General features: G+C 39.7%; 1 protein-coding gene across 1 annotated transcript in view; it reads right to left on the bottom strand.

The window, feature by feature from the left end:
* fam19a2 (family with sequence similarity 19 member A2, C-C motif chemokine like) overlaps positions 1-26,473 on the bottom strand; it is a 61,551-nt gene that overhangs the window by 8,610 nt on the left and 26,468 nt on the right. The window contains exons 2-3 of the mRNA XM_022749645.1: positions 13,872-13,975; positions 1,499-1,654 (exon numbers count right to left, since the gene is read on the bottom strand). Of these exons, the coding sequence (XP_022605366.1) occupies positions 1,499-1,654; positions 13,872-13,974 (259 nt within the window). The 5' untranslated portion in view covers position 13,975. The remainder of the gene's footprint in view (positions 1-1,498; positions 1,655-13,871; positions 13,976-26,473) is intronic.

The raw sequence follows: 26,473 nt of genomic DNA, 5'->3' as shown, positions 1-26,473 counted from the left end.
ACTGCTGGATACTCAAACCTTTACTACAGGCTTGTTTTTATATAATTTACTACAGACCTGCTATTAATTAATATTTAATATTTTTCCCCAAAACTGATTTTTTATTTTTGACATCACAGATTCCATTACCTGATTTGTTATAATGTAAATATAACACACTAATGATTTTGTAAATTAAAAACAGCTCCATGATTTTTTACAATCTGAAAATGCAGAGGAGTTGTGGGGTGTTTTTCCGCCCTGAATAGTGTCTGCAGGCTTCCTCACAGTTTGCACCCCCAGCAACCACCACCAAGAAGACAGAGCAGCGTGTACTGTATGTTAACTAAGAGGCAACATCCATCAAATAACTTACTACTACTTGTATAGCTTAAAGACACACAATAATAAGTGAAGATGACTCAGATGAGCATTTTGACAGGTTGAAACTATATAAGTGAGGGGCACAGTATATTAACTTCTTTGTCTGGCACATTGTATCCCTTATCTTCCATCTTTGTAGTCCACTCATGGAATGGAACAACAATATCCATGAGCATGATCTTGTGTCAAGGATACACAAATGTTTTGCACTGGGGCCAATTCCTGGAGTGTGAGTCAGTTCAGACTCTTGTGTGTCAAGCTCTTCTCTTTTATGCTTTTCATTGCACCTGCAGAGCCTTTAAGCCAGGTGAGCGGTGAACACTTTAATCCGTCTGCCATTTTATAGTCTCAACAATTTATTGAGAAAATAATTAAAACCCAGAGCGTATGAATCTGACGCCCGGCGCACAGCACAAGTTTCTCTGCTAGTGTCAGACTGACACATTTGTCATTTTCCTGTCCACGTTGTTGGGATATGTTGGCCTCAAGATGAGGTGTGGTCAGGTGCTTTGTTGATGCATTGTGGAAAGCGGATAATCAGTCAGAACCTGGTCTGAAGTCAACAGCGCAGTTATGTTAAGGGCAAGTTATCAAGAGAGTAATATGCACCCAAATAGGCGGGTACACAGGGCACAGAACTGGCTTTTAAAGGGAAGGAGAGATGGCACTCTCATTGGTTTATGGCATATTCCACCCAAAACACACCCATGATTAATTAAGAAACTAAATACAACCCTCTTGAACCATGTGAACCACGTTTTTCTGCTGTAAAAATAACAGAAGTGGATTTACGCACGTCCTGAATGCACCTGCTCGACCATGAACCTAGATCATTAATATGCAGCCCTTAAAGTCAAATTTATATATTTGAATTCATGCAGTAATAAAAATCGTTATTACTCATAAGGACTTGTTAATGTGTAAATACCTGCAGCTGTGATCTGACAACAAACTGTGCTCTCATTATATGATGTCCCTTGCCAGTGACTCTCAGAAATTATACTTAAGTGGGGGTAGTTAGTGCTGAAATATTGATGATCTCAGCAAAACTAATCCTCAAGATTTGTGGAAAGGAGTCTCAGCAAAAAAAAAATAAAAAAGATAACCCATGAAATATTCAGCTGCTGCAGCGTACCATCTACACATGACGGAGCGGCTCTGGTGGTGCCGGCCACTTGCCCGGGAAAGCAGGAGCACTTCACAGTTTGTGACCGCTCCTCGATTTTGTTCTTGTTGCAGCAGCGATGCAACGCCACCACCTCGCAGGTGCCTGTACGGACATGGTGAGCTGCTGGAGAGATGACAGGAGAAAAGGAATAATCAGCAGTGGTGCAATAGTTATAACCCCCATCCACACACCCACTCTGCCGGCCTTGGATTGAATCCCATAAGAATCTCTCTCCTGGGTCTCTATCGCCTGCTCCCTCTCATCTGTCTTAATAATGAAAAAATTACCAGGGAAAGCAATTTCATTAAAAGGTCCTTTTTATCAGAGGGTTCAGTTTTCCTGTCTGTGCACACACTTATTCTTAAAGTATCGTTTCTGGTCTTCATCATCTTTAAATCTGACCATTTTCATTGTTAGAAATTAAAGGGTTAATCCAGCTATTTAATTCTCCACTTCCATAAAGTTGGGTGACTCACAAGAGACTTCATTTCCCATAATGCAACAATTTTTTTTGTTAGACTATGACTGGTTCAGTCAATATCCAAACTGAACAGCTTCACTTTGTGACATAGGCTTTCTATTATAAATGTGTAGTGTCCGAGCCCAGGCCAAGATTACTCTGATGACATCACGCTGACATCATCATGGTTTATTTTCTCAGACTTGACAAAACTCAAGAGCCACAGAAGCAGTTTATACAAAAAAAAACAAATAAGAGTCTCTGGAGTTTTAACTCTCAAACAGTGCATGCTGGGAGGTTTGTTAATATTCTCATTTTGTTTCTCTGAAAACTTAATTCAGTGAGGTCAGTGAAGTGTCAGCAGCTCATTCATTCAACTCATCATTTTAAATGAGAAGACCTCAAGTTAAAGCAACTGAATTAAGTAGAATTAATTTGAAATTAAGATCACATACACATTAAGTTAACAAGGCAAGGTTGGTTGATTACACTAAATTACTGTACTGCTTAAAAAGTATTTAGTGTATGCCTCAGAATTGTTCCTTTTAATCAGGATTTAAAACAATATAAGTCAAGCTTGAAAAACACTGGAACCTACAATTCCCATAATGCCATGCTCCCCCCTGCAGGTAAACACCCAAGTCTTTAAATCCCAACACCCCTTTTCATAACAGAGTTTTTATTACAGATTAGGTGACTTAAAGCTGCTTGGTAGGACTTTTTTGACCAGTAGTACCACTATGGAGCAATGTTTGGTTTGAATCAACATTTGGTGGTGATGCACAAAGAAACATAGCAGTGCACCTGTAACAGCAGAAGAAGACAACTACTGAAAATTAGCTATTAGCTAAGTGATGTTCTATGAGGAAAGTAATGCACAGGATGAGGATACAGAGTGTAGTGGTAAGAAACACTGAATATAAACATAACTTTTTTGTTTACTAGAAAACCCTACAGGCTACCCTTTAGGATGAAGCCAAGATGACCCTGATGATGTCATCATGGTCCCTTTAAGTTCTTGATTGGATGATAAAGCTTTCCGCTGAAACCAAAATGATTGTAGTGCTAGCAGCTCTTTGAGCAGTGTAGTTGAGATAATTAAGCAGGATCAGACATTATAAACATCATTATTTTAATCCTAATCACTGTGTTCGGAAATAAAGAAGGTGCCTTTTAAATAAATAATAACTCAGGTATGAGAGATGGTAATGATTGGAACTCAGATATGTGAAGGGGAAAGTGCAGTGCTGCAGTATTTGGAGCCAATTTCCAGATCACGCTCCATTGTCTGAATTATTTAAAGCCTGAGCTGCTCCATTCTCTTTTAATTGCATGTGACATTTTCATGAGGTGTCCTTCTGCAGAGATACTCACTGCCACCGAGGTAAACAGTAAATCTACGATAACTGTGTGAAACTGGTCCGAACTGTCTGCACTGTAGCAGCTCAGCTAAACACAGTTAATTACACTTTTATTTCAGTGTGTTATATGAGTTAGTTCCATCAGTTTTCAGCAGCTGGAACAAGCAGCCACTGAGACTATCAGAGAGAATCTGCTGAGACAGAATGATGTTAAACCTGTGAACTGTTGAGTATCACAATACCTCTGAGATTTACCTGTGTGTGTGTGTGTGTGTGTGTGTGTGTGTGTGTGTGTGTGTGTGTGTGTGTGTGTGTGTGTGTGTGTGTGTGTGTTGGTGTTTTCTCTTAGAACTGAAAACATAGCATTTTAAATTAGCTGGAAATCTAATATTCCTCACATCATATGTTTTTCTCCCTCTACAGTGTTGTCTGTGGTTGGATCACTGATATGCTTTACACTCAGTTGCCAGTTTATTAGGTACACCTGGTTAAAACTAATGCAGTGTAATGCAACAGACCTGTTATAAATCCCCCTTCATGAAGGCTTTAATCTTTAGTCAGCTTTTGTTGAAATTGTTTTAAACAGGCATTGATTCAACTGTGTGATCATGGTGGAGGATGTAGTTTGTGGTGCTACTGAACTGTACTGCATTATACAGAGAGGTGTTTGTTATTTAGCCTGTTCTCACTGATATAACAATCCAAATTGACCATAAATTTAAAGATCGATAGGGGTAGATAGGGGTAGACATATGTTGTTTGATTATAAAGCAGGTCTAGGTTCTATATTATTATTGTGAAGTATCAAAACGCTCAGTCCACAGAGAAATGCACACAGCCTTTATTCAGAAACTGAGCATTAAAACCAGCCATCAGGACTTCTGTAACTTTGTGATGTCACAATAAGGCAGTCACTGCTCCCACCATCCAACTTGCAGGATTTGATTTTTCTGAGTGTGTACCTGAAATCTGCTATATTTATACTGGATCACTCAGAAAACAGTCAGCCAATCAGAAGAGAGACTCTGAGCCTCCTCTCTTCTGATTGGAATTGACACAATCCTGAGAGAGGAGATGTAAAACTACATTGAGATGGTTTTTGGTTCTTAAAACTGCAAATATATCTTCTTACGAATTAACACCTCAAATAAAACACAGGAGAAGTGCAAATATGGGACCTTTAAATTAATTCAAACTGAATGTAATAACCTTCATGAAGGATGATTTATTACAGGACTGTTTTATTAGACTGGCGACTGAATGTATAAGTGACCAGCAGGTAGAAAAAGGACAGAAAGTCAAATATATAAAACAAAAAGACAGAAACAGGAAAGCGGAGTTCCATTTTTTCCATGTCTGCTCTAACATGACCCCACCCCCCACTTCCTTTGTCGTACATCAGAACTAGTGCAGGTAGTCGCCCCGCAGGAGCAGGATACATTCTCATGCTCAAACAATAAAAGCTGTGACAGACAAACACGTGGCAAGCTGAGCTGCTTCAGATGTTTGTGAGAGAAGTGCTGCCAGTGTCTCTGTAAAGGCCGAGCTTCACACTGAGGCTGTGGTGTTTCTGACTGGATGCCTGCTCAGCTTCCCCCGCCAGCAAATACACACAAAAGCATTTCACTCAGTAATCAATGTGTTCTGCTAACGCACAGTCCAGCTGTAAATATGTTGTGCCACAGAGGATCCCTGCTGCTGCTACTGCTGCTGTTGAGGTTGTGTTTACTTAATTTGTGTCTTTCAAACAGGTTGCAGGGACATCCCCAGTTTGATTCTGGTTTTTTGAAATGAAAAAAATAAATAAAGTTTTAATGAGGGTCATGCAAATAGAATTTGTTTAATTGTCCAGGTTTAGACATTTTATATATCCAGGACCTCAAAAACTCACCAAAGATAAACTACTATCTATACTCTGGCTTGGCTGAATACTCGATGGTTATTATTTATTTTTACTTGTCTTTTTAATTCCTGAATAAATAACTTACCTTGTCATGGCTAATCAAGGCCTGATGCTGAGCTGCAACATAAAAATAGGACTGAATCACATGAATCACATGTTTGTCTTTAGCAGAGCTGCAGTAATCAGCAACGTACTGTCTGTTCCACACAAAATGACTGAAATATAACGCAGTGAGTGTATGCTTTGACAGGTCTACTGATGTCCACTGATTTGATATGGTAAAGGTCAAAAACAGAGCAATGATACTTGGTGCAGCTAATGTGCCAGTCTTCCACGTACAATATAGTGTGCTGTAATAATAATAAGAGTAAATGACGCATTATTTCTCACGTTAAAGCCTCATGGCCGACAGGTTCTCCATCTTAATTTTGACATACCTCTGAATTCTAAGACGCACTAGGGATGAGAATCGAGAACCGCTTCCAAATTGTCAGATCCATCAGAATCGTACACGCCCGAGTTTATCAATTCCTTTTATCGATGCCTACGTGTTTTTGAGAGCCAGGCGGGCCTGTACGCTCACTTCGCCAGTTGTGTAGGGCTCCGTAAATTACGCAAGGGCCCCACCTCCCCCTTGTCTTCAGTGTATACAACTATCATAAGAGGCTGAAGTGGAACTATCCCTCTGGTCATGAAAAGATAAACAAACACCACAAGAGTGAATTGTGGGAATTGCATTCAGGTAAACTTGTCTAGCAGTAGGTAAATGTTAAGCTTACAGTGCATCTCTCTCCAATCTGTCTGGGCAGCACATCTCTTGGTCTGTCTGTGTCTCATCAGACACTTCCAGTCTCTGTTCTGTGACTTTGTGCCTGGCAAACGTGATAGTGAAATACAGCTATTTATTATGTTTGATAAACACCAACAGGCAACAGTGTTTATAAACTGCAGCTCGGAAAAGATAATTGTAGCATCCTCTGTAGGGACCAGTCCAGACAATAGATGGTTAACATCATTTTAAAGGTCCTATATTGTATAAGGGTAGATGTCCATGTGTATTATAAAGCAGGTCTAGGTTCTATATTAATACTGTGAAAGTATCAAAGCGCTCAGTCCACAGCCTGTATTGAGAAACTGAGCCTTAAAACCAGCCGTCAGGACTTCTGTAACTTTGTGATGTCACAACAAAGCAGCCACCGCTCTCAGCCATGTCAGCCAATCAGAAGAGAGGCTCAGTTTTGGATTCCCTGGTTCTGTTCCCTTAAAGGTTTGCTATTGGTCAATTCATGTATCAAAGTTCACTAAAGTTGAACTTAACTTTGCCCCATGAGCAAATCTGATGATTGCAGCAGCTCTGTTAAACCTAGAGTGGTAGTAGAGTGGAAATCTCCAGCAAGAAGAAATATTAAATAATAAATATCTCGCAATGTTGAGGAAAGTGATTAAAAATTCCTGGATCTTCACCTTCAACCAGATCCGCACTAAACTTTAATGGGTTCGTCCCTGGACCATGACCCATCCCTCCACCAGGTTTGGCTCAAATCAGTGCAAACAAACAAAAACAGACACAGATGAAAACGTTACCACCCTCAGGGAGGTAATTTACTGATTTTTACCACAAAATTTATTTGACATTTTGAGGGATCTGATCTGTGGCAGAGAGATAAATGAGAAGACATACCACAGCAGCCGGTTAGCTTAGCTAAGCTTAGTTTACCTTAGTTTAGCACAACTGGAAACAGGCTCTGTACAAAGGTGACAGAGCCCGTGCAGCAGCACCTGTAAAGCTCGCTGAATATCACCTTCTCATTTGTTTAAGCTATGAAAACCAAAATATAAAGCTGACACCTCACTGTGAGGTTGCCAAGCAACCAGCAGAGACTTAAAGATACTGGTCCTGGTACAGGAATAGTCCAGTGTATTACCCTATGTAAAACCACAACATGTTTCAGTTCCAGTGAAAGAGCAGCTCTGATTCAAATGTGGATCAGATCCTGAGAGCTGACTCCACTATGAACTCCCACACTCGATGCTGACGATGTTCACAGACTGTGTTCTGGTTTTACCAGGCTCTTGGTCCTTTCACTGAATCCTTTGAACCAGGGTCTTTCAGTGAGACGAGTTGGGCCCCTTTCTGTCTGTGCGGGACTGAAATTACTCTGCTCGAGGAGCTTAATCTGCGAGTCTCAGGAGACGGAGAGGGAACTGCACATGATGCACACTGTGTATCATTCATGAGGCTGTTGTGAATGATAATGTAATCATTGATTTGCTTCGTACACAGTATTGTGTGCAGCCAGAACTGCAGCCTCTCATATAGATGAATTATCGCTGACGATGACGGTAATTCCCTCTGTACAAACCTACATAATGAGGTGTACAACTGTTGTGTTAATAGTGATGAACAGATTTTCCCCCTCAAACTGTTTGTTACGTTGTAAGTAGCAGTTTGAAGAGTGAAAGATGAGGAGCCGCTTTTCTCAAAGCACAATCTTTCAGCCACAATTACAAATCAGACTCAACACAGCTGAGCGGGAGGATGGATAGTTGGGCTGAACACTGGTGTCTCTGTCTGTTAGTTACTGCTCTCTCAGGGATGAACACAGAGTTTTCCTTTCTTGGCAAGATGCTTTTTATGCAACATATACGTCATTTTTATTACAAAGTGCAGGAAATGTGAGGTGCAGAGCAAGCAACAATCTTTGATGCATATAACACAGGCGGCACTGTAAGTCAGACGTCAAGGTCAGACGTCACTGCAACAGCTACAACAGTAAAAAGGCGGCTCCTGTGAAGACAAACTGAAACTACCTGAGTGCTACCTGTCTATAAATACAGAGTGTGACCCATCAAATATGTTTCACACCTCTCAGGTTCAAGTTCCCCTCAGAAACCTGTGTGCTTTGATTCTTGCTAAGTGGTTTCCCATTGTGGACACTGAAATTCAAGGCTGTAATGTGTCTGTGGGGATCACGCTAACACAATTTGAAGGTCAAAATTTATACTCGCCGCACTCACTCGGGAACCACAAACCATAAAGGCACCGTGTTCAGAGACGTGTAGCATTAATAAAATCAGGCGGACCTGTGTCCCTATTACTGTTGTCACTTCTTTAGAAAGTAGGTTGTTACACAACTGGTTCATTATGTGAAAAATCACACAGAAGATAATTCAAAACACTAAGTGTAAAACTCTTGATTTCATGAGTTGTCAGTTTCATATTTCAGAAGTTAAAGGTATATTATGTAACTTTTACACTTTTTGTCAAAATGTCAAGACCTATGTAACATATTTTTTCGAGTTGTGTACTTCATATCCTCTATGCACGTGTCAGTGTTGTAGTTGTCTGCCAGAAGCATCAAAATGGACTTTTATCCAGTATGAAGTCACATTTTTAAGGTAGACTTTTCATAGCCCAGTTGTTTTCAACTATATATTTTAACCAAAGGGATTTATCAGAGAAAAAGCCAAATGTAGCCAAAAATGTTAATCACTGATTTTTTATTTTTTTTCTTTAAAGTGAAACGCTTTTTTCTGTTTTGTTTTTTTACCAGTTATAATCCCCTGGTCGGTTTGTTATGGAGAGGAGGACACCTCTGTGGATAATTCGGCTCGTATTCACAAAGCGTTTTATCTTACCACTAAGAGTACTCCTAAGTCACGCTAAAAGTTTTTAACTAAAAGTTCTCTCTTCACAAAGCCGCTGAGACCAACTTTCAGAAAGGAGAAGTGAAAACTCCTGAGCTAAGAGTGCGACTCCGTTGCTATGGCTGACGTCAGTTTTCATGGACGAGCTCCCATGCAAGAACCACAGCGATTGGTTAATGAAAGATCGTCTGTGCCGGTGAAAACGCACGCACAACATCCCTCAGTAATTATAAAAAAACACTGAGAAATAAACAAATACAAGTGAAATAATAACGGATTAGGTTCTGTTTACAAAAGTAGTACATTCTCCAAAATGCATCTGTATGATCAGGTTTGTGTCGACCCGGGAGAATTTAATTTTACTATAAAAATGGGAAAAAAACAGCCGATCAGGTCACTCTCCATTGAGTACATACACTCGTGTGTAGATCCTGGACACCGTGCAACAGTGTCTACAGCTGTACAGCCAGCATCCAGTACAACCTGTGTGTTGGTGGTGTGATTTTGTTTTCCTGTTTACGAATACCTCGTCGTCTTGTGACGGTGCAATCATTTTTATATGCTTCCATCTCTGGCACCGATCACAGCAGGTAGACTGGCTGTTGCCATGAAGCTGCTTTATTTCCCTGCTCAGCTGTTGGACATCTAAAAGAAATCATATGAATTGTCCTATGACGTAGGGTCACAGCGCATTTATTGTTTCGTGGATATATCGGCTTTTCTCTGTAGCTTTTAAGACTCTTTGCGATGTGGTCTTAGTGAGTTAGGAGTCCTCTCGAGTTTCTTTTAATGCTAAGTGGCTTTGTGAATATCTCTTAGTAAAAAAAAAATAGGCGTCCTAAAGTTAGGACTGACACGTCCATTATTTCTAGGAGTTTCTCCTAAACTTCTCGGCAAGTTCGGAGCTACTTTTAGCCTTAAGATGCTTTGTGAATACGGGACCTGGTTCATAAGTTATCAGAGAAACAATTGAAACAAAGGTTAGCAGCGATCTCAGCTCCCAGCCCTTCCCTGATGTCTTGAGTCCAATGTTCAGCGTCAGCGAAACACTGACTCTTAATGTGAAACTACTTTATTCAGTGTTTTACTGGTTATAATCACCTGGTGTTTGTTGTGCAGAGGAGGAGACCTCTGTGGTTAAAAACCTCCTCAACGACTTAAACTGAAGGAGAAACCAAGAGAAGCTGACGCCTATTTCTTATATTGTTTTGATTGAGAGACCCCCAGCTGCAGAAGTTACATACTGTGCGTTTGATGAAGCGTAAACTGATTTATTTCCACTCAAAGCATCAGATCCTGTTAGCACGCCTAACACCAACACCATCTAACCCCTTATATACTGAAGTAACATAATGCTCAAATAATGGACACAAACCAGGAGTGTGACAATTAAATGACGAGTGAACCGAGAAGTAACAACAAACCGAAAGGAAAAGGAGGAACAGTTTGAATCCGGAGGCAAGTACAAGCATATAATACAACAAATGCTAATTCAAATAAATCACCTTTCCTCACAACTTGCGAGGCACGCCAGCCTGGGACTGATTCCTCTCTCTGGTCAGTACAGGACAAACACAGAGGTGAACAGAGTGACTGCCAGCGCTTATGAAGTTTGTGGTGTAAACATCCACTGTGGTAGAGGACCGACTCCTCTGTGGCGGCATCAGTCTGACACGAGAGCACAAAGGCAAACCTCCTTTCTTCATAAATCAGAGCAGTAAAGTGAATTTACATAAGTGTCAGAGAGCAGAAAAGCATGTTTGATGGTGCCAACATGATCCCGTCTCTGCTGACACAGACCGGTTATTTAAAGTGGTCAAAGCTCATGTGTACGTCAGTAAATCAACTTGTCTCAGTGCTGAAATAAACTACATTTGCCCTGCTTCTCAGAGGGAAGGCTTAGTTCTTCTCTTCTTCTTCTTCTTCTTCATCTTCATCTTCTACATTTTCTGTACTTCAGATGTGCTCTGGGTTCATTTCATCCATTGAATGATAATAGGTTTACAGCAACAGAAATAACACCCAGGGGAAATTAGGGGGTTGCGGTGGTGATCACAGAAGAATCGAATACGAGTGAGATTATTCTGATCCACTTCCTGCTGAAATGATGAGTGTCTTGTTTGGGGGGGGGGGTCACTGCCAATCAAAGCCACTCGCATCAAAGTGCTGCACTCCCTTCTAATTGGTCGACAAAGAGAAGAGAGGTATGCGCAGTTTCTATCATGCTAACAAATGGACAGCCTGTCCGGCAGCAGCTCTTCCTTTTACACCACCAATTACCTGAGGCGGTGTGTTGTCAGTGGGACTCCCGGTGATGAAACGTAGGTTGGCCGCTACCAGTAATGTTGCTGAGTTGCCATAATTGATCTCCCTGGGTTTACTAGTGACGACTCGACAACACTTTTAATGAGGCTGCGGGAGACAAGTTTGACTCATACTGCTGGAATAGCTGTCTCAATCCAACGACTCCCCCGTTTGATACGGTGATATTTTATTTGTGATGCGGCATCAGTGAGTCCTTTTAAAATGAGAGGTGGCAGCCACTGTCCTCCAGGCGTCTGCGCTGCGTCTGTCCTCACTGTAGTGTAGCAGGTCACGCTGTCCTGGCTGGAGGGCTCAGCCAATCAAACAAGCCTGCAGCTGGTTCCTATACAGAGCTGATTGGATGGATGGCTGGAAACTCAAAGCTTTCAGTTCCATATATCTGCTGGAGTAGACATCTCAAAGGGGAACTCCCATTTTACACATGAGTGTCAGTTTACTTCTGATAAACAGAGTGACTGTCCTGTGAGAACAGTTGTAATGTCTCCTCAGGCTCTGCGGGAGCTTTGTTAAGTCTGACAACACAACCTGGTGATGAAATCATCTCAGGAGACTGTAGTTTAATGCTACAGTCAGCCAGTGTTATAAACATAGACTGTAAATAAATATGGACATAGCCTCCGTGATGTCACCAATAGGGCTCTGAAGAGCGGTTTTGAAGCTCAGATTGGGCTGCTGCGCTGTTGCCATCTTGGCAGTCTCTGACTCCGCCTAACTCCTGGCTAATCCAAAAATGGGCATGTGTGGAGCCAAGACTTTGGTGCATGCCGGTTTGTGGCAGGCATACACTCACCCACCTGTCACTCAGAGAGGCCACACCCTCAATTATGCAGAACTTTAAGCCTGTAATGATGTAAAATGTAAACAGGTGAGTTATATAAACAGTTGTCATGAAGGAGGAGTCAGCTTGTGGACTGACAGACGTAGGCATTTACCAGGTAGGGAGAACAAAAAGCAAAGCCAAATTGCATTGTGGGAAATGTAGGATGCAAGATTTTGGAGCTTGACTCACACAAAGGAATAAAAGTCAGCACTCTATGTTCATGTTCATTTTAAGTTCAAGGCTGAATTGCAGGAATACCTCTGTAAAAAACAGAGCTTTAAGAACAGGTGTTAGCAAGTTCCTAATTCACTGATTATCTACTTCAGGGTATATGGTTGATTTAAAGGATTTATTCTATATTTTTATTTTCAACAAATCCCATAGAAAAACTGTCTGCAGCACTTGACTCAGTCTATTATTTCATACTGAAGACTTATCATTAATAAAAATTTACAGGTTAATCTCAGATCTTGTCAGCAGAAGACCACACACTGTAGATTCAATGAGAACGTTTGTTCCTGACAGAACCACTGAGATGGAACATGACACAAACTGAGCTACACACTTTATAAGACAGTAGAAAGACAGTAGGATCAAGGTCTGTGAGGCAGGAAGCTAACAGTGAAGAAAACTGCTTTGGAAACTTCATATTGAGGTTCTGAATCCACAATCAGTGACTGGGTCAAACTGCATGAAGGGAAGGGGAGGTGACAGATTTAACCCTGCGTTAGGTTTCCTCACTGGAAGATTCATCTGTAGTGTACAGATATTTTCATGCTTTATCCTGCTGCAGTTTTTACTGCACCTGAGAAGTAGGGTTTGAATTTTATCCATTCTGATTTTGATTTTGCTTATTGATTACTGTTCTTATCGGTTCATTATTTCAATTCTAAAATGTTTGAAGAGGTCAGTTCAGGAAGCAAAATAAAAAAAAAACAGATTTGTTAATCGAACATTCACAAAGTAAATAGTATTTATATTTCTAGTATTTACTACAATAATAACAGGCAAGATCCATCTAGAGCAGTTGGTTAAACTAACTGCTAGTTGTTTTATTTTCGTGTTCTGCTGACGAACACATTTTCATCTTTGTTTGTCTTATATTTTACTAATCAAGAACATCACACCCTCTCCACTATCAACGCAAAAACACATCAGTCATAACAAGCAAATGTATGATTGAGGCATTTTAAGAAGAAAATAATACTCTGGAAAATATTTAAAGAAAAAAAACCAAAACACTGGTGGCCAAGAATCACACAGTCAAATTGTAACCAGAAGTAAATCCACTCCAGCATGAGAAACATGAGCGTGAATGCAAGGCATCAAACACTGCACAGTCTTTTAGATCGATGCTGTGCTGCTTCAGATGTTTGCCCAGATTTGATGTGCAACCTGACTTCGAGCTAATTAACTTCCCACAGACTCTGCACTTTGTCTTGTTACCTCGTTTTCTTTTCTGAAGTGAAGCCACATTTTTCACCGTTTGCCACGCATGCTAGCTCGCTTTTTTTGGGGGGTTAATTGTACAGTGTGAATTTTAAACTGTGCATGCTAGCTTGTGTTTAAACAACCGCACATTCTTTGAAGGATGTGGCCCCTGAACTGAGACAAAGCTGCTGTTGCATTGATGTGTGATGGAGGACGTAGACGGGTCCTGTTAGATAGCTACGTACTTTCTTGTAGATGTGTAGGGACCGATACACAGAACCAAAATGCTTTTAGTTTTTTTGGGTCCTCGGGTTCTGGGCATTTTGGAACTGGGTTTGGGGACCCAACCCAATAGAAAAGCAGGTGTTCCTTTTTAGTTTTGATGCACTCACCTGTAGCTCCCTCGGTTGGCGCGGTCATCTCCCAGACTCCGATCACCAGCACCATGACGAGTAGAGCCCCTTTACTTCCGCTCTGCGTGTATCGTTCACTCATCCTGGGAAAACACAAGAGGAGTGAGACTGTGAACAGGTCATTTATTACTGCAGCAGTTTTAACCTTTGAACCGAACAGCGTCATATAGGGCCGTATACGACGTTTTAACACTTGTTTATTTACATTTTACCAACCAACGTCATATATCAGCATCTCCGCAGCCTCCACTCTGGATTTGAAGGCTTCATGGCCCAGAGCAGGAAGAGGGAGCTGTTCCACCAGCTCACAGTTAAACTTCACAAAAGCTTAGCTTGTCTGAATGTGTATTTGCCCTTATCACACAGAGATACAGGCTCTTATCCTTCTTCTTGCTTTTGAAAACAAACTACAGCTGTGAATATGCCTTAGATCGCTGTCTCCAAATCCTCCCTCCACCTCTCTCCTCCAGCAGAGGGTTCTTACAGGGCGGGAACATGAACAGAAGGTGAAGAAACTCCGCCGTCCCGACAGGCTTCCGTAAGCGTCTCCGGGCTCTACAGCAGAGAGGAGGAGAACGAGCAGGCCGTAGTGGCTAATCCTTCCCTCCGCAGTACCTTTTCCACCGCGCTCAGTCCTTCTAATGAAGTGTGGTGGAGCTGAGGCCACACAGCATAAACCATCTGGCACAGTGTGTTATCACTGACAGACAACGATCACATTTCAATCGGGGGTGCGGGAGCGGTACAGTAATTACCGGAAGAAGCGCGGTGTCGTATAGCGTGAGCGTACAATGTTACAAGCTGCGTTTACGCCTTATTCACCACCTCCTGCATCCTCGCTGCCGGCCTCATTGACATATAGATTGGCTAAACCTCGCTGGGGTTCTCAGATTATTTGTTGTAATTAAGTTTATTTTGGCAAAGCGAACATGACCTTTTATAGAGATTTTTTTTTTTTAATACCTCCCAGAGTCACAGAGGAATTAGAATCTAGTGATTTACTCAGATGTTCAGTGAGCCCGCCTAAAATACAAATAAGGTGTCTATCATCATGACACACAAGCAAGACGGACTCTGGTCCTGTCAAGATACTGTACATGCACACGTTAAAACACCTGGCAAACAATGGGTCACTGGTGTTTTTTTAAATGTCCAAATTTATTGAGATTTTACTTAAAATAAATATTTAAGGATGCATTTCATTTGTCACTGACTCTTAGCTTGGCATTTAGAGAAATACCCGCACAATGACACCAAGACCCCGGACACAAAACTGCACCGTGTAGTTTTTACATTTAGAGAAGAGAAAACTGGGACTGGACTGATGTGTTGGTCTGATATCAGTCAATCATTATAATGCAAAATAACTTTTAAGCACTATTACATATCCAGTACTGCCCTCGCAATTTTAAGGCACTGAAAACACTTTGATGTTTTGCACTTCAACACTACTACATTTCAGAGAGTAATAATACTTTTTACTGTACTACCCCATATGCAAATGTAATATATCTACATATAGTTAATTTCCACATATGAGGTGTATACAAAATAAAAACACATATGTGAAAATTATATATAAAACCTATTAGAAATTGGAACAATTTCATATATTCACATATTTTTGTTTTGTTTGTGTATGTATGTTTATAGACATATGTTACATAAATATATATCCATCCCAAAGCCTGTTACTATATGTTGATATTATATACATTAGGGTCCAAAAGTCTGAGACCACATTCCCAGAATGGGAAAATAAACATGTTTAAAATTGATGAGAAATTAATAAGAAAAACATATACGCATATAGAATTTTTATATGCATACATTACTTGTTTTGATAAAGTACATATATAAATTAAATGTACATTAACATATATGGTTGCACTGTATTGCACCATATAAAAATTCATGATATAGATATTTTCATGTACAGTATGTACATGTACAAATTTTACCATGGGTATTTCGTATATGTTATAAACTTACAGTATATCTTCACCTATCCTATACTGTATAAATGTGATATATGGCAACATCACTCTTGATGTAGGGACATATATGTCATGTTATAAGGGACATGTATTTGACAGCTGGAGTTACTAATTGCTTCACAGAATAAACATTTTCTTACAAAATCCAATATAACGAATCTAAAAGTTTAACTTATAAAATCTGATGCAGTGTCATAGATCAATCTACACAAGATTATTGAAGTTAAGATTAGCTCAAATGATTAATAGTAAAATACTGATAATTCCCTAACCCTAACAATAAATTAACATAATAAATAGTAATACAGGATTTTACTGCATTTTGATTATTTCAGTATGTTTAGTTCATACAGAGCTGTTTCCTTTATACCACTGATGATGTGATGATATTCATAATCCACAGTGTCACTATTAAACCTCTTCATTTTTTGATGTGTAACAAAGTTTAACAGATATTATGTAGTGAAGTGTTATCACTCTGACCCGCCTTTGATTAGTGATGTTTCTGAAGCTGATGGAAATATCTGAACTTCAGTTCACTGAGCCACTCATCCACCAGAGGGGGAAAAAACAACAATAAATGGACCCAGGTGATCTGTCCATGGTTTCCTGGAGGATTTTCCCTCCACACACATCATCAGCTTCATGACACCTAACAGGGAGCTGAATGTAGCTGAGAGACGTGGGAGGAAATCCACTCAGATGTTGAGTGTGATAGTAATGTAATGAAAAGGTTTATGTGTTTGCTCAAGTGGACCTCAAATTGTACACCTGAGCTGCTGGTATCAGAGCGCCGGGTGCTGATGTTCACCTTCAGGGTGACAGATTTATAACCACAGGTTAGACGAAGAATTTGAGGCTTGACTGAAATGGCGGCAAGTCGATGTTGCTGTGCAATCCACAGTGATGATGTGTGTGTGAAAAAATGGTCACTGATGACAGAGTGCAGCGCTGCAGCATCATTTGTGCTGTATAACGGTGCAATTCTCTAAATGACATCTCATTGTCCCTGAATGTGCTGTGTTGTCATTGGTGCAGCCGTGTGCTCTGCAGAGCGAGGCGCTGGAGATTTGTTACAGTTTGAGGCCATTTTACATCCTGACCTTGACTTGGAGGTCTTCAGCATCTTTGTGGAAACACAGAAATACTGCTGCATGAATCCAAACGACCTGCTGTTTAAGTCCACCATGTTTTCTCACAAGCAAACGCCTGTTTCATTGTTATAACTCAACAATGTGAACCAGCCTGTGTTCAGAGGTTTCTCTCTCTGTCTGGTGGCTCTTTTCTGCTGAACAGGAAGTGGAACATTTTACTTTCACACCTTCCAAAACTGTTACAACGGTGGGATTCAAGTCAGTTTTCTCATCTGTCACCTCTGCACTTCTTTAAGGTGAGAGGAGCACCTACAGCTCTTCATCAGGAAATGAAATCCTGAGGCAACAATTCATATTTTTAGATTAACAGTGGATCAAGTTGCTATGTCTGATATGCGAAGGGTTATCATGAACCCACAGAGAATTATCACCTTCCCTCAGATCTGCTGAGAATTTTAGCATCTTTCAGCTCATTGTTTTGGATTTACAGCCCGCAACTTTTTTCTGTTTTGGTTCAGGATACTTCCACACTGCTATGTTTTAGTTTTAAAACTCATCTGTTTTGATAAGTTAACACCTGGAGTCCACACTACTCCAGAGTTTTCAGAAAGACTGCTGGACTTATTTTTGTTTGAAATCTGCGGGGTTGCGTTTTAGTCTGGACAGACAGAAACTTAGATCTTTGGAAACGATGATGCAGACACCCATGATCACTCCCTGATTGGGTCAGCTTCCACTATCAGTGTTGAATGCAACATGGATAATGAATGAATTAATGAAATGTTGTTGTCGTCTTTGCTAGCAGCTAATATGCAGTTAAATTCTGCACTTTTATGCTAACACTACAACTATCTTTGCTGTTCCTCATTCGTAGTATTTATTTGTAACTAACTAACAGAGCAGAGTCAACAATCTGCTTCCTACCAGCTCGTGCATGCCCAGTGTACATAAAAAATGCATGTATGAGTTTTCAGGTGTGTTAGTTTGGACAGAGATCGTTTCTGATATGGAGCTGAAACGCTCGTCTGGGGGTTTCTAGACTGATTTAGTTTTAAAACGCTGTTTTAAAATGAAAACGTACATAGCTCTCATCAACATCATTGCCACAGCAGGCAGCTTTTTCAGTGTATAAGCTCTGCCAGATCTACAGTTCACTACCTGCCCAGCACCAAATGACAGGCAGACAAAGATGTCACCGAGCTGGTTCTATCCTAAAGAGCCAGATATTCCCCTCCTGGGTTGGTGAAGCCCAAACCAAAGCTTAAAGGAGAAACACCACACCGCATGAATGCTAATGTTGCTCTGTGTCTGCTGGAGGTGTAATTAGGTGCTTATCTGCTAATACAATTAGTATAACGACTTTATACAGTGGTATCAGTGTTGTAAGAAAAAAATCTAATTACACCAATTAATACCACAGCATATTAATAGGGAAATTAATGTAATCCAGTCTGAGTCCGCCTAAACACTTTGACTGTACATAAATGCAGGAGCTAAATACAACTCACAACTCAAATCACATTACATTAATGTAATGTTAATCAGACAGCTTTGCAGCTGTTTGGTTGTGCTGATTTTATGCTAAGCTAGGCTAACCATGTTCTGACTCCAGCTCTGTTCTCAGAGCAAAGACATAAGATTAATATGGAACTTATTATTGCGCTTTCAAAAAGAAAGAAAGCATTTCTGAAAATGGTTAACTATTCCTTTAATTATGATCTGCTCTACCATCATGAATTTCAATAGGTGCGGACAATAAAGAACAATAGAGATAATTATCTTGGTGATAATTACTTTGCTGAAGTATTATTCCAGGTTTCATAAATACATTAAGACTTTACACTGCAGCTTATAACAAAGGGACGAAACACAAACTGAAACTGTGAGTTGGAAACTGTCTATTCAAAGTTTTAATTGTGCTCTATATTCTGATTGTGCTTCATGTATAATGTATGGATTTTGTCTGCGGTGAAAAACAAAATGAATGCAGATGATTTGCCATAAGCATGAAACATGAACATTTAAGTTTGGAGGAAAGCAAATGAAAAAACAAACACCAATAAACTGAAGCTTAAATGAAAAGTATAATTATCCTCTGATTGTCTGTGCTGGTATGTTTCTCCTCTCACCAGCAGAGACGGAGGGTTTTTCCTGTCTACTGTACGTTACACCTGAGGACACTTTCTAATACGAATGAACAACTTTATTGTGGCGTAATGTATATTTGTGCTGGTGCCACCTCAGTAGTTCTCTTGGATTTATCTGCTCAAATTTATCCAGAGATTGGACTTTATCCCTCTGTTATTAGTAGGCTCTGTTGCGTGGTGTATAAGCCTGCGGTGTAGATGATCAGATTTCCTTTCAAGAGTACAAAGTGAATTTGTTTAAAACGGAATGAAGCAGAAAATCCCCGCTCTCTGACCAACACTCTGACTGTCTCAGGCGTTTGGTTCCCGCCCTCCCACAAACTGAACTGCAGCAGACCAACGGAGGATTGACCTTGGCGAACGGACGCACTAACTGAAAGATCTGTACACACATAAAGATGAAAACGTCTTACTGTAACAGCCACAGCAAACTCAGTTCAATCAGAAGGAGCAGTAACATTAGCACACTGCAAACACCTCTGATGTATTGCTCAATGCTCATTTCAACATAAATTATGAACAAAGCACAGTAGATTTCCATTTGATTTCCTATTAGTAATGCAAATGCATTCACTTTCTTTTGCCATGTTTTGTAATTACAGTATAAATTAATATCATTAGGTAGTCTGTCACTGAAGGTTTTTTAACTGAATGGGAAAGTTTTGACAGGACGAAGAGTTTACTACCACTTCACTGCAGTCGATGGAGAAATAATAACAGTTGGTAAACTGTTGCCTAGAGACACAGTGAACAATCACTCAGCTTGACACTGCTGTTCTGACACTGTGACTGAACTATAGATCAAAACAGTGTCAGTTGTGTTATGTTCCCTTCTCTGCTCCTGGCGGCCATATTAGAAGGTCTGTCCTATGAACAGCTTGTTAGCATGCTAACTAACACGTCTACAGCCTATCCACTTACACTATGTAGCCTGCTAATGAAAACACAATTATTTTGGCATTTAGCCAAAAGGAAACTGATGTACTGTATCTCTCTGTACTCGCAGGACACACTGTGGGCTTATGCTAATAGCTAACTAGCTTCATATCACCAGTTTCAAATGAGAAAACCTAACAAATATCAAGTGAATTAGCTTTAATAGCTCCTTTATCACTGTTCTGTATTTTGGTTTCTGTAATTTTAAATTGAATGCAGCTACTCAAAACCTGGAATTATCAATTACTTAGTTAGTAATTAGGCAAGGTAAGTGTTATCATGTTAACCTTAGTTTATTTTCTTGCGTTTAATTAGCTAATAGATTATGATGTTAACTTTTCTCAGGCTGAAACGTGACAAGCTGTTTAAGCTAACGCTTGTTTTCTCATCTGGTTGTCAAACATGATAAACCTGCAGCCAATTCTACACTGATTTTCCATACAGATATCCTGTACATCTGCTGGTGGCAGGTTTCTGTGTGTGTGTGTACTCAAGCCGGTGAGAGCTTGACAAAGATTTTAATTTATGACTGTATTTTCGTTGACTGGCGCCAAGACAGAAAAAAAACCCAACTCTTAATGAGATTTGTCAGAGCAAACACAATTTCAAACCAGGACAATTTCAACATATCAAACATTTTCAGCTTTTATGCCATAAATATGGAAAGACTAGCTGCTGTAGTCTTATACGGTATTATGCTTTTACTGTAGTGTGCAGATGCAAGAGGAACATTGAGCAACAAGGGGAACATTGAATATAAAATTACATTTAATTTTGAAGAAAGGCTGAAGTGTTTGTAGATCCAGACTCTGGCCTCTTTTCTCTGCTGTCCCATTTGTGTCACTTATTTCCTTCTTTGATGGACTCACATTAAACCACAACACTTCTCATTAGCCAGTAAAGGACTCCATTGACCTTGGCCTATTAATAGTAAATATTGTCTGGAAAAAACTGGGATTCATTCTTCACCTGCTCTGTGCAGAAATCATTTCAATATAGCCCTATATAATGATAATGTATTTTTCTGTGAGACAGTGATTAACAACAACAGGCTTTATTAAATGTTACAAATCAGTTTTGGCAGAATTTTTCCACTATCGACAAATGAATCAACATTGTAGAAATACAGATGATTCTTGTTTCACTGCAAACTTTATTAAGTTTATACAGCCATATCTTTTCTGTAAAATACACCTGTCCTTAGGTCATATAATAAAGTGGCAGACTTCTCTATGAAATAACCCTTTAAGTCTTGTGGAACAAAAAGGGGAAAAGACGTATTTAAGATGATTAAAAAAATAACTACCTCGTCAAAAATCTGTAAAATTGCATTTATTCCTTCTTTATTGAAAAAAAATATATTTATCATTTCAGAAGTTGTGTAAATTGTCTTTTGATGTCACAAAGTCATGTTTGTACATAGATGCGTTTAACTGAGAGAAAAGTTTTTGTATTTTTAAGTAGAGGGGACTCTAAGTGTCATATTGAGGGAATGGAAAGTTTCATGCACTTAAAGGCTCATAAGACCCGTATTTTTCCATAAATATCTTGCCTGAGAGCAGCTTCAATAGTAAACTATACTGTGCTTTATTTTCATGCCAGTAATCATTTTAAAAGTCTTAAGATTCAATTTCCAGTTTCCCTCAATTGTAGGAAGATACACTCTTGAAATGCACAAGGCAAGTGTGTAATCCACAGTATCACAGAGATTGCAGGGCGGGCGTTGGGAGTGTTACTAAACCGTAAAAAGCTGGACTTTCCCTCACTGTTTCTGCAGCTGGATTCGATACAGGGATTACCCGCCCCTCCTCCCCACCACCCCTCCATCTCTATCTCACTCTTTACTTGGACCGTGACAGAGGCTGTCACCTCGGACGGCTGCAGGGAGCCGATTGCTCCGTCACAGAACAAACATCGTTCACTCGCCAGAACACAGATGTTCCCTTCTGACAGCTGAGGAGGGAAGCTCTCAACCCTGTCACGCCAAACAAGGGAGTTTGCCCACTCTTTGTCACACACACTGTGAAGCATCTGCTACAAATCCCGTTCAGTTCACTTCATAAACAAGACGAGACAGCTGTCATGACAGGGCCGTGTTGAAGCAGATGCACGAACCTACATAGGACTATTAAAGGATCCTTGCTTTAGCACATTGTCCTGACGACTCGCTAATCAAATTATTATACAGCAGCCTGCAGCAGGACCGTGCTGTGTGCATCACAATCCAAATTCTGTCATGAGTTCACTCCTCAGGCTTTCATGCTCACTTCTGATCATATCTGCATGACTGTTCATATCAGTTCTTGGATGTAATCTATCTATATCATAATTTATTTAACTGACAGCTCTGTGAAATATCTGCATGCCATAAGGATAGCTATGTCTTTGTACCTTTGTTTTTCATTTCAGCCTTTTTCATAATTTTTCTGAATCAATCACCAATCAAACCTTGACTTTTTTCACTTGTTCTCCATGATAATGTATCTCTGCAGCGCAGCCAGGCTTCAGAGATTCTTACTGTCAGATTTACTGTGGACTTCAGCAAGCACAAATCATCTGATTCCATCTGGTTCTGATCAAAACTGCAGAAAGTGAAACAGCTTTTCACTGCTCACACTGATTGTAAATGAAATCTCTGAGTCACATGTGAGAGAAAAACTGATTGGCACGCTTCCGGCTGTGGCGTGAGCAAGGAAAGGCCTTGATTTCAAATTTCTCTAAAGAAGAAGCTCAGTGCAGGGCAAATACCAGCGCTGTTATCCGACACTGATGCTGAGTGCCCTTTCAGAGAGTTAACCATCACAACGACCTTCCGTAACGACACGTCGAGATGCTATCTGAGAGGCCGCGCTCATCAAAACCGCAACAGCTAAATGGTCTCAACCTTAGTTTTCCTTTGATCAAAGTGTCTATGCATCAGCGTCTCATGATCCAGTGTGCTATTTCAGTCCAACCCCCATTCACCATCAGCATTTAGGAGCGTTCATACAGATCACAGTGTACCTGTGAGTCTTTTCTTATGTCTTTTTATAGTTAAGATCTAATAACACAGCAGCTCATTGTTTGCCTCCCTGTAATTGCTCTCTTATCTGAGGCTTTATGAATTATCAATGAGCACGGTCTAAACATTTTAGTAAAAAGTAGCAGGTTTGTGGCTCATCAGAGAATAGATATATTCAGCGAATATCAGTTTTTAAGCATCAGCAGTGGTGGATGCAACAAAGTACTTTTCTTAAAGAATTGTACTTTTTTTTTTTTAGGTATTTATAATATTTAAGTTTTATGCTGTTCACACTTTTATTCCAGCTCATTTCAGAGGGAAATATTGTATTTTTTACCACTCTACATTTATTAAAATTCCCATACAAATCTTAGTTTATTTTAGCCCAAATTCAGCTTAGCTCATAAAACATGATAGAAAATTTTAAATCTGTACCATGTTGACCAAACAGCAGTAAAATGCTGTTTATATAATTATGCATCATATTACTAATCCAATAACACTTTTATTTTGATACTTAATATTTAGGTAATAGTCTCTGGTAAAGCAATTGTTTAATGAGTTGCCACTCTCGTGTCCATACGGTAAATATATAGCTAGTCTGTTAGCTTGGCATATGACTGGAAGACAGCCAGCTAGCAAAATCTGCCTACCAGCAGCTCTGAGGCACACAAATTAACATGTGTCGCTCTACCTTTAATTCTTACAAAAACCAAAGTGTAAAAATTAGCTGATTTTATGGAGGGTTATGTGTTTTATTACATTTGGCTAGCTGTTTCTCCATTTTTCAGTCAGTGAAATAAGCTAAGCTAACTAGCTGCTTTGAGAGGGAACAAAAGGAACATAGCCCTCCGTAAAACCACAGTTTTTGCTTTTGTACTAACTAAATGAACAAGAACATGTTAATTGGAAAGCTTTAGATGTGCCGTTAAGAAGATTGAGTTAGCTTTGAACTGACGGTGTTTAGCTGTTTCCCCATGTTTCCAGTTTTGTGTTAAGCTACGATATCTAGCTACTGAATGGAGCTTCTGTAGTAGAGAGGTGTAATCCTCTCCTCTTTTATGATCTGAATGTGATTCAGGGACTTTTCAGTCAATACCACATCCTTATAATCTTCCCCAACAAAATCAAGCAAATTGTCTGTAAAAATATGAGGACAAAATAAATCAATTATCATACTTTCAGTGAACAGTAAAAAAATAAAAAATGAAACTGCAGCTAATGCTACAGTCACTTCATTAGTCTCAGTGGAGAGTTTTAATACCCTCTGATGTAGTTATTTTTTAGAAGCTTTCCACTTAAAACTAGGAAAAGGAAATACTACGCCCGTCTAGGACAAAACATCAGTCAAAAAAGTTTTTTAAAATAAATAAATAAATAAAAAGACTGCTCTAAGCACAAAATACACGTTTTACAAGTTTCAGATTTCATTAACCTAGATGTTTTTTTGAAGGACATGAAGGAAATGAAGTCAAACTGTCAGAACTGCATCAAGGTCCAAAGTAGGTTAAATCACCAAGCGCTTAAAAAGAAAAAAAAAACATGAACGTCGCAACGTGGTGTCAGTGTGTCCTTGTGACTACAAAGACCGTCCTGTAACTGCGGGGACGTGGGCTTGATCCTTGTGACAGCCTGGTGTCCTTCTCTCTGTCAGTGTGTCAGCTCAACAACTGCAGAACAACATGGAGAATAATAAATAAATGATGTATGAGAAATTATATTTATCCCTGACAGCCAGTCAGGTGTGAGGGAGTCAGCAGGAGGATCTTGGTCTGATTTATCTCAGGTTTGTTTGTCACACTCTGGTGCTTTTGCAGTTTCAAATGTGTAGGCATGTTTGCTTTGATTAACTCAATTGGCTGCAGGTCTTATTGTCTTACTGCCGACTCATTAACACCTCAAAAAAAAGAAGAAGAAGAAGAAAAAAAAAGATTATGCTTCACAGCATTTGTGGCAGGAACTGCTCTGAGGGATAACAGGACATGGCTCTACCTGAATTTGAGCTTTTGTTTCTGTCCCTCGGCTCCATTGTCAGTTTTGTGATAAGAGAGGAATCACAGGGTTTTTGATTTTAAATGTATCAGAATATTAACTGCCATTTTCTTTGTCCCAGTATGATAACAGTCGAGACTATTGCATCCTGTATCAGAGAGCGACAGAACAGAAGCGGCACATGGTGCAAGGCATATTTTAACATTTCACTGGGCTGGGTGTAATATGGTCCCAGGTCAATGTTGCTTTAATTTAGTTTTTCTTCTTAATATTCATTTAATTCAGTTTCACCTTTAGTATTGTGAGAGGTTTTACTTTGTAATGATGGTAGCATAGAACTATATATATTTACATAGTTTTCAATATGTCTCAGTAAACTTGAAAAATACTTTTTTCCTATTTTCACCCTGAACTTAAACACAACACCACATTTAAAAGAATTCATGTCTTGTCAAAATGTCAAAACATTGACATAATGTTATCATGTTGTAACTGATTGATTGATTCATCAATTGATTTACAAAAACTAAGAACGAGGTTAAGTATTAGATATTTCCTGGGGTGCCTCAGTGGTTCTCTGGCAGAGCGCGTACCACAAAGATTTAGTCCTAACTGCAGCGGCCATGGTCTGACCCACAGCCCTTCACTGCATATCATCCTCTCTCTCCCTGACTTTCCTGTCTATCTCTCGCTGTCCTATCAGAATAAATGCAAAAATCCTCCCCCCAAAAAACTTTAAAAATAACTTATTTCTTGATAATATTAAATATTTGTGAATAATTAAACAAGAATTCAAGTTAAAGAGCGGAAGATCGTTCTTATTTATTATTTGAGCAAATCCGCTTCATCAGAACTGTGTGGGCGGGGTCTGATCAGAATTGATTGACAGTAGCCTGGAAACATAAGAATATATTGCTAAATTGTGATTGGTGCACAGATGAGACATATGTGTGTGAAAAAACAAAACTGTTGTAACTTTGCAGATTGTTGTGTTTGTGTGGGACCCCGATGATCATAGTGAGAAAACAGATTCTGAGGGCCTTTAATGTTAGTTTGACTCCATTACAGTGTTGTGTTGGAGTTCTGTCACTTTACGGAAAATGTACTTTTGCAGGAGGAAATGAAACCTGATGAGATTAGTTGTGTTTAGAAGCAGCTTTAGACTGTGGCTTTTGCCGTGCCTGTGTGCGTAAACAACCGGAACACAATCAAATTAGAGCTAAGCGTTGACTGCAGTGATCACTGCTACTGTAACACGACTGGGGCTCATTTCAAATTCACAGTGGAGCCAACTTCCCTTTAAATAAAGGGAAACAAAAAGCTGTTTAAGAAATCACATAGGAGAATAGAAATACATTACACTCTGAGGTAGCTCGCCATTTATCATCATTATTAAACAAACAGCCAGAGTGTG

This window comes from Seriola dumerili, unplaced genomic scaffold (genome assembly GCF_002260705.1).
Source record: "Seriola dumerili isolate Sdu_G_001 unplaced genomic scaffold, Sdu_1.0 BDQW01000138.1, whole genome shotgun sequence".
NCBI lineage: Eukaryota > Metazoa > Chordata > Actinopteri > Carangiformes > Carangidae > Seriola > Seriola dumerili.
The sequence above is the reverse complement of the archived record's forward strand: the minus strand, read 5'-3'. Positions and strand labels throughout refer to the sequence as shown.